Below are 12,160 nucleotides of genomic sequence, written 5' to 3' on the forward strand. Positions count from 1 at the left end.
CTCTGCATAATCGAATCGGCAGATTGTTTCTGCCGAGGAATGTGACAGGCACCTGTGAGGTGAGCCGACACCAGGGGAGAGATGACCGGGCAGACGGAAGATGATATACCTGGTTAGGAAACCTGTGTCTGAATCGCTTTTTTGAAGCATATGGCTGTTATTTAGCTCAATAGTTGCTATACTAGCACTAGACAGTAATGTATGGTAGGGACCATTAGCTAACCTGTTGCTATTTCTGTCTTGCAGCGACCTAAATACGTGACAACCGGTTGGCATTAGGATTTACTTACTGCTGTAAAGCCGAGTAGTGAAATCATGTAGTACAAACGTATTGCACCTGATATTTCCTCAAACTCCTATGAAATGTCATAGTTTCTCTTCTGTCTTAAAGTAGTTTTTTTTACCCTAACAGAAACAGGAGCAATCTTCACCTTTGGGAAGAGCAAGTTTGCTGATAATGTGCCCAGTAAATTCTGGCTGAAGAATGACCATCCAGAAGAAATCTCGTGTGGGGGTGATCACACTGCTGTCGTAACAGGTGATCAATAATGTAACCTACACTCTCCCATATGATTGGCTGACTTGGGGACACTGTGTCTAAAACGATCAATACATAGCTCGTTTGTTGTTTATAAAATGCTGGTAAATCATTATCAATGGTTCATTATCAGTTTATTAATGGACCTGTAATCAAACAGTGTTATAAAAAAAATGCCTTTAACTTCAAGACGTGTATAGTATTTACTTGTTCAAAGACACAAAGAAATACATAAAAACAGTATAATTATGTCTTCTCCTATGTGTAGGCCATAGCAGGCTGTTCATGTTTGGAAGTAATACCTGCGGTCAGCTAGGACTGGGGTTAAAGATCAACGTCAACATCAACAAGCCCACTGCTGTGAAAGGTCAGTCCATCATGTACAAGGATTATGTTCGACTCACATTTTGTCAATGTTTTGTAACGTTAAAACACATGTTTTTTTTCTTTAGTGTTGAAGACAGAAAAAGTGAAGTTTGCAGCATGTGGAAGGGACCACACAATCGTGTGCACATGTAAAAGAACCAAGTTGTTTTACTCTACATTACTATAGAACATGTTATGAATATGTGCCATTACAATGACTTATGAGGCTTTCACCCATGTTTCTCAGGGAGTGGGCAGGTTTATGGTGCTGGCAGTAACCAGGAGGGGCAGCTTGGTTTGGGACACTGTGATGACACAAACACCTTCCACCTGATTCATCCCTTCTCTGACCACGCACCAATCAAAATGCTCGCTGCTGGCTGCAACACCTCAGCTGCTCTGACAGGTAACGTTGAAAACAGACAGATTGTCTGTCTACTGTGTGTGTGTCTGTCGGTCTGTCTGTCTGTCTGTTGGTCAGTCTTCTCTGTCAGTATGTGTGCTGTGTTGTATATGTGTTGGCAGAGGAAGGCAGGCTGTTCATGTGGGGTGATAACTCGGTTGGCCAGATCGGTCTGGGGGCAGAGAGCTACGCCTCAGAGCCTAGAGAGGTGATGGTGGGGCAGTCAGTGGCCTGGGTGTCCTGTGGATACCACCACTCAGCGTTCGTCACAGGTAACACACACAGGGTTCATTTAAATTGGGTAGCTGAACCGTGTGCATACCATTAACCTGTTGTCATATAGTAATTCGGCTGGGTTATTGTGTTTGGTTTGGGCTTGTTCCAGTGGACGGGGACCTCTACACGTTTGGGGAGAGTCGGAACGGAAGGCTTGGTCTATTCCGTGACCAGCTGGCCAATCACAGAGTCCCTCAGCAGGTGGATGGCATCCAGGACCCAGTCATCCAAGTGTCCTGTGGAGGGGAGCACACAGTGGCACTCACAAGTAAATATCTCTGGGAAATAATATTAATACTAACTCATAGATACAGTACTGTTAATAAAATAACACAGTCTGTCTACTGTTTCCAGTTTGTGACTGTCTCCCCTTCCTCTATACCTCTCTATCTCTCTCTTTCTCTCTCTTCCTCTATACCACTCTATCTCTCTCTATACCTCTCTCTCTCTTGCTTCCTCTATACCTCTCTATACCTCTCTCTCTCTCTTGCTTCCTCTATACCTGTCTATCTCTCTCTCTCTCTTGCTTCCTCTATACCTCTATATCTCTCTCTCTTGCTTCCTCTCCGTGTTCCAGAGGAGGATGTGTACACGTTTGGGCGGGGTCAGCATGGTCAGCTGGGCCACGGGACCTTCCTTTTCGAAGCACCTTTGCCCAAAGCACTGGTCCACTTCCGGAACGGCAGAGTCAGTCACGTCACCTGTGGAGAGAACCACACCGCTGTGATCACAGGCAAGCTTCTATTCTACTGTAATATATTCTACTAAGTATACACTGTTGAATAGAAGTTGTCATTCAGACATTTGAAACCTGAGCATGTTCCATTGAGACCCCATGTCTCACCCTCCAGACAGTGGGATTCTGTACACCTTTGGGGATGGTCGCCATGGTAAACTAGGACTGGGGGAAGAGAACTTCACCAACCAGTTCAGACCAACACTGTGCCCACGCTTTCTCAAATACAGTATCCAGTCAGTGAGTCAAGCTGTGTGGGTTTGTGTGTGTGTGTGCGTGTGTGTGAGTGTGTGTGTGTGTGTGTTTGTGTTTGTGCATGTGCTAATACTGTGCATGTGTGTTCAGGTGGCAGGTGGCAGCTCTCACATGCTGGTGCTGGCTATGCCCAGACCCCCAGAGGTTGAGGAAGTGGTGATAGAGGAAGATGATGTCACAGAGACCATTCTGGAGACTCTGGAAACCTACACTGAGCTGCTCTTGATGGATCCCTCCCTCCTGATGTCCAACCCACCGACTGCACCTCCTCTCTGGACCCTGTCTGCTAGGGCCCGCCGCAGGGAGAGGGTGAGCGCTGGGCCACAACATCAGAACGTTTCAGAAAGGAGAATTGGAGTGTTGATTACAAGGAGTGACAGAGTTGTGGTGTTTGGTTGCCTTCACTAGGGAGCAGTGTTGCGTCACATTTCAGAGAAACTGTATATAATGATGAGATGGTCTCCGCCCAGCAATGGAAGTCGTTATCATGAAGGCGTAAAGGCAGGTGGGTGGATGCGAGATCAGGAGGGACATTCTAGCCAATGAAAGGGCAGATATGTGTGTGAACAACAGACACAACTCCAATATAAAAACATTTTTCTCAAAGCTGCCGAGATGCCACTTATTTTAGTAGCAATCTAAACATTACTAAACTTCTATTTGATCAAATAAGTCTCACGTAGCAAATTAACAATCATATTTTTTGTTGACCAAATCTGACACTTTTTCTTAGCCTTTGATACCAAAAATCCCCACTTGGTCTGCTTATAGCTGTATTCTCACGTGGACAGATTTTGACTGGAGTGGAGCCTCTCGCTTCACCTCCTCCTCTCTGGTAATGGTCATGTGCAGTAGCCTACTTTATGTGTACCAGTCTCAATCACTTCACTTTAGTACTAATATGGCCTGAGGGAGCAACTGAGCCCTTATGTAGCCATTATTCAGTACTGAACAAAAATATAAATGCAACATGTAAAGTGTTGGTCCCATATTTCATGAGCTGAAATAAAAGATCCCAGAAATGTTCCATACTCACAAAAAGCTTGTTTCTCTCCAATTTTGTTCACAAATGTGTTTACATCCCTGCTAGTGAGCATTTCTCTTTTGCCAAGATAATCCATCCATCTGACAGGTGTGGCATATCAAGAAGCTGATTAAACAACATGATCATTACACAGGTGCACCTTGTGCTGGGGGCAATAAAAGGCCACTCTAAAATGTGCAGTTTTGTCGCACGACACAATGCCACAGATGTCTCAAGTTTTGAGGGAGCGTGCAATTGGCATGCTGAAGAAAGGAATGTCCACTAGAGCTGTTGCCAGAGAATTGAACATTAATTTCTCTACCATAAGCCACCTCCAACTCGTTTTAGAGAATTTGGCAGTACGTCCAACCGGCCTCACAACCACAGACCACATGTAACCACACCAGCCCAGGACCTCCACATCAAGCTTCTTCACCTGCTGGATGGTCTGAGACCAGCCACCCGGACAGCTGGTGAAACGGAGGATTATTTTGGTCTGTAATAAGCACTTTTGTGGGGAAAAACTAATTCTGATTGGCTGGGCCTGGCTCCCCAGTGGATGGGTCTGGTTACTAAGTGGGTGGGCCTATGCCCTGCCAGGCCCACCCATGGCTGCATCCCTTTCCAGTCATGTGAAATCCATAGATTAGGGCCTAATGAATTTATTTAAATGGACTGATTTCCTTATGAGCCGTAACTCAGTAAAATCGTTGAAATTGTTGCATGTTGCGTTTATATTTTTGTTCAGTTTACTTTTCTGTGTGGTCTGTTTCAGGAGTGTTCTCCAGAGCAGTTTGGCCAGATGTTCCGTAACCTTCCTCCTCTGATGTCTGGCTTCTTCAACACCTCCCTTCCTGTGTCCAGGAACATCCACATCTCCAGAACACCATGTAAAGACCCCTCCACCTCCTCACTGTCCTCCAATCCCTCCTCAAACAACACCCCCAGTCCCTCTCTGTCACTCAAACCCAGAGGCAAACCCCCTTTAACACCATCACGGGCACCCCAATTCACATTCCCAGACCCTCCCAGCCCTTCACTCTCCTCAAAGTCCAGCCCTAAGAAGAAGAAGCCCACCCTGTCAAAATCACCAAAATCCACATCTAAAGAACCCATTAGCCCCTCACGGTCCTTCAAATCCATGCCTAAACTCATCCCCGACCCCACACTGTCCCCTAAAACCCCCTTTAAAAAGCCCACAGATTACAACCAATCCCCCAAAACGCTGTCTAAGGTGCACCCAAGCCCTTCTCGGAGTCCCACCTCACCACAGACAGGTACAGTAGTTGAATCCTACAATGCTGTCTTACCTTTTCACAAAACTATATGGCCACAAGCTGTAGGCATAACTGCGACCCATATTCTATGACCTATCCCAGTGTTCTCTGTGTGTTTTTACAGAGAGGAACGAGGACACAGTGCCAGAAGCCCCTGACAGCCTGATGCTCATTGAGAATATGGAGGATGAAAAGGACACGTTGTCAAACCTGGTGAGTACAGCGGATTTATTATAAAATATTATAATGTGTACTTCAGTGCCTTTAGAATGTATTCATACCCCTTGACTTATTTCACATTTTGTTGTGTTTCAGCCTGAATTCAAAATGGATTAAATATATATTTTATCACCCATCTACACACAATACCCCATAATGACAAAGTGAAAACATGTTTTTCGAACTTTTAGCAAAATTATTGAAAATTAAATAAAGAAATATCTAATTTACATAAGTATTTATACCTCTGAGTCAATACATGTTAGAATCACCTTTGGCAGTGATTACAGCTGTGAGTCTTTCTGGGTAAATCTCTAAGAGCTTTGCACACCTGGATTGTACAATATTTGCACAATATATWTTTTTTTATTCTTCAAGCTCTGTCAAGTTGGTTGTTGATCATTGCTAGATAGCCATTTTTAAGTCTTGCCATAGATTTAAGCCGATTTAAGTCAAAACTGTAACTAGGCCACTCAGGAACATTCAATGTCGTCTTGGTAGATTTGGCTTTGTGTCTTAGGTTATTGTCCTGCTGAAAGGTGAATTTGTCTCCCAGTATCTGCTGGTATGCAGACTGAACCAGGTTTTCCACTAGGATTTTGCCTGTACTTAGCTCTATTCCATTTATTTTTATCCTAAAAAAAACTCCATAGTCCTTGCCGATGATAAGCATAGCCATAACATGTTGCAGCCACCACCATGCTTGAAAATATGAAGAGTGGTACTCAGTGATGTGTTGTGTTGGATTTGCCCCAAACAGAACGCTTGGTATTCAGAACATAAAGTAAATTTCTTTGCCACTTTTACTTTAGTGCCTTATTGCAAACAAGATACATGTTTTGGAATATTTTTATTCTTTACAGGCTTCCTTCCTTTCACTCTGTCATTTAGGTTAGTATTTTAGAGTAATTACATTTTTACATTTTTTATTCTCAGTTTTGTCCTATCACAAGGTAGCCTAGTGGTTAGAGTGTTGGACTAGTAACCGGAAGGTTGCAAGATAGAATCCCCGAGCTGACAAGGTAAAAATCTGTCATTCTGCCCCTGAACAAGGCAGTTAACCCACTGTTCCTAGGCCGTCATTGAAAATAAGAATTTGTTCTTAACTGACTTGCCTAGTTAAATAAAAGTTAAAAAAAAATAAACAAATAAACAGCCATTAAACTCTGTAACTGTTTTAAAGTTACCATTGCCCTCATGGTAAATCCATGAGTGGTTTCCTACCTCTCCGGCAACTGAGTTAGGAAGGATGCCTGTATCTTTAATGACTGGGTGTATTGATACACCATCCAAAGTGTAATTAATAACATCACCATGCTCAAAGGAATATTCAATGTCTGCTTTAAAAAAAAAAAAAATATATATATATATATATATATATAAAATCATCTACCAATCAGATCCCTTCTTAGCGAGGCATTGGAAAAACCTCCCAGGTCTTTGCTGTGTTTGAAATTCAGTGCTCGACTGAGGGACCTAACAGATAATTTTAGGTATACCCCGGGAGTCAAGAGAGCAGGTGCAGAAGGTGAGTTTAATACGAAACAGATACAAAAGCACAAACATGGGAAGCATACTGAACGTGAGAGACAATCAATAACACCTAAGGACTGATGAACACAGAGGGCTAAATAAAGGGGACGTAATGAAGTCCAGGTGTGCCTAATGATGAGGCGCAGGTGTGTGTAATGATGGGTTGCCAGGACCGGTGGTTAGTAAACCGGCGAGGTGGAGCGGGAGTAGACGTGAAAGATAATCATATGTATGGGGTACAGAGATGAGGTAGTCATTCATAGATCATGTTAAATAATGTTATGGCACACAGAGTCCATGCAACATATTATGTGACTTGTTAAGCACATTTTTGATCCTGAACTTATTTAGGCTTGCCTCAAAGGGGTTGAATAGTTATTGACTTTTTATTAATTTGTCAACATTTCTAAAAACATAATTCCATTCTGACACTATGATATTGTCTGTAGGCCAGTGACACAACATCTCAGTTTAATCTTTTTATATTCAGGCTGTAACGCAACAAAATGTGGAAAAAGTCAAGGAGTATGAATACTTTCTGAAGGCATTGTATGTGTTATAGATCTGTATGTGTATTAGGTTTGCTGTCTTGCTATGGTCAGGTATGTGGGCTCCATGACTTTGGCCTGGGATCAGAATGGCTCATTACTTTGGTCTAGGTTGTAAAGTTACAGTAACTTCCCCAAAAATATCAGGTTTTCTAGAAATCTTGGTTGGAGGATTCCGGATTCCTGCTTATTCAAATCAAATCACATTTTACTTGTCACATGCGCCTTACCATGAAATGACCTTACCGTGAAATGATTACTTACAAGCCCTTAAACAATAATGCAGTTAAAAAAATAGTTAAGAAAATATTTACCAAAAAAAATTAAAAAGTAACAATAAAATAACGAGGCTATACACAGGGGGTACCGAGTCAATGTGCAGGGGTACAGGTTAGTCGAGGTAATGTGTACATGTAGGTAGGGGTGAAGTGACTATGCATAGACAATAAACAGCGAGTAGCAGCAGTGTTTAAACAAAGGGTGGGGGGTGTCAATGTAAATAGTTCAGGTGGCCATTTGATAAATTGTTCAGCAGTCTTATGGCTTGGGGGTAGAAGCTGTTACGGAGCCTTTTGGACCTAGACTTGGCTCTATCCTCTGTAGCGCCTTACGGTTGGATGTAGAGCAGTTGCCATTAGGGATGCACGATATATCGGTGAATATATGGCAACATCGGTATCTGCCCGATGTCTAGTTTAACGCCGATGTGCGAAACCGATGTCAAAGCTGACGTGCATACCTATATAACGTAGGTACAGTTGAAGTCGGAAGTTTACATACACCTTAGCCAAATACATTTAAACTTAGTTTTTCACAATTCCTGACATTTAATCCTAGTAAAAATTCCCTGTCTGAGGTCAGTTAGGATCACCACTTTATTTTAAGAATGTGAAATGTCAGACTAATAGTAGAGAGAATTATTTATTTCAGCTTTTATTTCTTTCATCACACACAATTAGTATTTGGTAGCATTGCTTTTAAATTGTTTAACTTGGGTCACACGTTTTGGGTAGCCTTACACAAGCTTCCCACAATAAGTTGGGTGAATTTTGGCCCATTCCTCCTGACAGAGCTGGTGTATCTGAGTCAGGTTTGTAGGCCTCCTTGCTCGCACACACTTTTTCAGTTCTGCCCACACATTTTCTATGGGATTGAGGTCAGGGCTTTGTGATGGCCACTCCAATACCTTGACCATGTTGTCCTTAAGCCATTTTGCCAATACTTTGGAAGTATGCTTGGGGTCATTGTCCATTTGGAAGACCCATTTGCGACCAAGCTTTAACTTCCTGACTGATGTCTTGAGATGTTGCTTCAATATATCCACATAGTTTTCCTTCCACGTGATGCCATCTATTTTGTAAAGTGCACGAGTCCCTCCTGTAGCAAAGCACCCCCACAACATGATGCTGCCACCCCCGTGCTTCATGGTTGGGATGGTGTTCTTCAGCTTGCAAGCCTCCCCCTTTTTCCTCCAAACATAACGATGGTCATTATGGCCAAACAGTTCTATTTTTGTACAAAAGTACAATCTTTGTCCCCTTGTGCAGTTGCAGACCGTAGTCAGGCTTTTTTAATGGCGGTTTTGGAGCAGTGGCTTCTTCCTTGCTGAGCGGCCTTTCAGGTTATGTCAATATAAGACTCGTTTTACTATGGATATAGATACTTTATGGAGTGAATTAGATACTTTTGTGACCTGTTTCATCCAGCATCTTCACACTGTCCTGTTGCGGTTGTTCTGGATTTACTTTGCACTTTTCGCACCAAAAGTACGTTCATCTTAGGAGACCGAACGCGTGCTCCTTCCTGAGCGTGTTGACGGGACTGTGTGTCCCATGGTGTTTTAGTACTTGCGTCTATTGTTGTACAGATTGAACGTTTAGGCACCTTCAGGCGGTGTGAAATTGCCCCAAGAATGACCAGACTCGTAGAGGTCTACAAAAATTTTTTATGAGAGGTTTGGCTGATTTCTTTTGATATTTCCCATTGATGTCCAAGCCAAGAGGACTGAGTTGAGTAGGTCTTGAAATACATATCCACGGTACACAATTATGTCAATTAGCCTATCAGAAGCTTCTAAAGCCATGACATCATTTTCTGGAATTTTCCAAGCTGTTTAAAGGCACAGTCAACTTTGTGCATGTAAACTTCTGACCCACTGGAATTGTGATACAGATAAGTGAAATAATCTGTCTGTAAACAATTGTTGGAAAAATTACTTGTGTCATGCACAAAGTAGATGTCCTAACCGACTTGCCAAAACTATAGTTTGTAAACAAGAAATGTGTGGAGTGGTTGAGAAACGATTTTTAATGACTCCCACCTAAGTGTATGTAAACATCCAACTTCAACTGTACATGACGTAATGACGCCACGTAAAATGTTGCACTACACGTGCAACACAGCATTCCTAACCTAGTCCACAATGTCTGCTGTGTGGATCGAGCGTTCAACAAGTCAAGCATAACATTTCAGCGAGACAACTCTAAGGCGAAATTCTTTGCCCTTGACAATCAACCGTTCTCTGTCATCGGTGATGTTGGCTTTCACCRACACCGGTACACACTACCAAGTGAGCTATTTTTCAGATGTTGCCCTAGCGTCACTGCTGTTAACTTCACAACTGACATTTGGACCAGCGATATCAGCCCAATGAGTATGCTGAGTCTGACAGCACAGTGGGTCGTCGAGGATTTCGTACTAAGGAAAGTCGTATTGCATGCTCATGAATATGATGGTTGTCATACTGCTGCTGCCATTTCAATGGCATTTGAGAACATRTTTGAAACTTGGAATCATGAACACACTCCTAGCTCCATTCGAACAACTGACTGGAGAAATAAGCTCATCAACTACGTCTGCAGCAGACGTGATACCCTCTGTCATGGCATTGAAACACCTGCTCAACAAAACCGCCGACAGGCTGTGAACAAACGATTGGGTGGCATTCTCTCTTTACTGTGTCGCCACCGTGCTCGATGCTATGTACAAGGACTGCTACTTCGATGCAGACAAGAAACAGGGTTTACGTGAAATGTTACATACACAGCTAGACAAAATGGAAACGGACACGGTGACAGTGCACACCGAGGCCACGGACAGACAGAGCTGAAACTTCACTGCTTGACATGTATGATGAAATCCTGGTTGAGAATGAAAAGACTGAACAAATGAACAATGAAACAGCACAGCAAGTAAGTGAAAGAAATAGGTTTTGACTGTTTTACTGATAAATGCCAACAAAATACCTTTTTGGTCAGTGTGGTGTGTGTGTGTGTGTGTGTGTGTGTGTGTGTAGTGAGAGACCGTTATTTATGTAGGCAAGTTCATTAAGAACAAATTCTTATTTAATTTACGGCCTTTACCCCGGCCAAACCCGGCCAATTGTGGTTTTGCCCGTATGGGACTCCCAATCGACGGGCCGGATCTGGTGATACAGCCTGGTGAATCGAACCAGGGACTGTAGTGACTCCTCTTGCACTGAAAATGCCTTAGACCGCCTGTGTCCACGTGTGTGTGTTAATATTTAACTGTACTAGAATGCTTAAAAGGCAGCACAAAATGTAAATATCGGTTATCGGTTATTTAGAGGTTTGTGGGAGAACGAAACATTATGGACAATCATCGAAGGTGTAGGATATACATGTACAAAGTTTAGTGTTTAGAATCCGGACCCAAATATGCACATCGTTTTCTCTGTTATTCACTAACTGTGCCATAACCAGGGACTTACCTCATTCTGGGAGGACCCATGCCAAATATTTTTCAGTCTCCTTGGTTAAGGGTAAGGAGGTGTTTGGCGTGCCCTCTTAGACTTTCTTGGTTATAATGTCGAAATCTTGTAGGTTCTAGGTTGCGCCGCGTCGTATGTGAATGGGCCGGGCATTAGTGTGTTCGGCCATCCATTTCCTTGTTAGTCATGATCTATAGTGGTCTATAGTCTTCTTGTTGAGGAAGCGCGAGAGGTTGTGTTGTACCTGGCACCACACTGCCCAGGTCTCTGACCTCGGTGCCCTATTAGGCTTGTTGTCAGTGATAGGAGGTGTCTACCACCGGTGTCAGTCAGCAAAAAAGCTTCTAATGATGGGTGTTGGAGTCGTGCCTCAACCACGCATGTCGTCTGTCTCATGCGTTCTGTCTTTTCCGTTTCGTATTTCTGTTGTCTTCGTCTCTCTGCCGTCTGTTCTCTGCTCTTACATCACTAGTCTTCTGGCCGTGTCGTTGTCTCTCTGCGTCTGTCATCTGCGTTCTAGTCTCCTTGCATCTGCCTCTTCCAATCTGTTTTCTCTTCCATCTGCTCCTTCCACGTTCTGGCTCTCTCTCCGTCCTGGCTCTAGCATCTGTCTCGTCCATCTGGTTTGTACTCTCCGCGCCTGTCTTTTCCTCCGTTCTGTCTCGTGCATCCTGTCTCTCCATCATGATTAAGATTTCTCGCCGTCTGGTCTCTCCTCTGTTCTCATCCTCCTCCATCTGTCTCCAATTCTGTCTCTCCATCTGTCTCTCCATCTGTATCTCTCCATCTTCCATAAGCAAGCACACTTGGTGTCCACAAATTGTCGTATATAAATAAGCGCGATCTTCTATGACTCCTCATCGAACGTATTCTCTCCATCTGCGTCTCTTTCCATCTGTCTCCTGTCGTCTGTCTTCCATCTGTCTCTCCGTCTGTCGTCTCCTCTGTCTCTCTCATCTGTCTATTCCATCTGTCTCTCTCTCCTCTGTCTCTCGTGTGTCGTCTATTCTCTCCATCTGTCTCTGCCCGCTCTCTGTCTGTCTATGCGTCTTGTCCCTCCGTCTGTCTCGTGTCTGTTTCGCCATCTGTCTCTGCTCTGTCTCGTCCATCTGTCTTCCTTGGTCTCTCTGTCTGTCTATGGATCTGTCTCTGCGTCTGTTCTCTCTGTCTGTCTTCTGCTCATTTGCTTTTCCAAGGAAACATGTTCCTTTTTTTTAGCAGCTTCAGTGTGCTAATCTCTCTTCGTTTTTTGTTT

At 43.4% G+C, this 12,160-nt stretch overlaps 1 protein-coding gene across 1 annotated transcript in view; it reads left to right on the forward strand.

Annotated features, from left to right (window-relative positions):
* The window catches only part of LOC111971682 (X-linked retinitis pigmentosa GTPase regulator), an 18,563-nt gene continuing 6,403 nt past the window's right edge, over nt 1–12,160 (forward strand). The window contains 12 exon segments of the mRNA XM_070446355.1: nt 1–112; nt 413–538; nt 807–905; nt 991–1,053; nt 1,152–1,310; nt 1,430–1,579; nt 1,693–1,851; nt 2,161–2,316; nt 2,435–2,559; nt 2,665–2,883; nt 4,374–4,875; nt 5,000–5,088. Of these exon segments, the coding sequence (XP_070302456.1) occupies nt 82–112; nt 413–538; nt 807–905; nt 991–1,053; nt 1,152–1,310; nt 1,430–1,579; nt 1,693–1,851; nt 2,161–2,316; nt 2,435–2,559; nt 2,665–2,883; nt 4,374–4,875; nt 5,000–5,088 (1,878 nt within the window). The 5' untranslated portion in view covers nt 1–81.

Source organism: Salvelinus sp. IW2-2015, linkage group LG2 (genome assembly GCF_002910315.2).
Source record: "Salvelinus sp. IW2-2015 linkage group LG2, ASM291031v2, whole genome shotgun sequence".
In the NCBI taxonomy this organism is placed as follows: Eukaryota; Metazoa; Chordata; class Actinopteri; order Salmoniformes; family Salmonidae; genus Salvelinus; species Salvelinus sp. IW2-2015.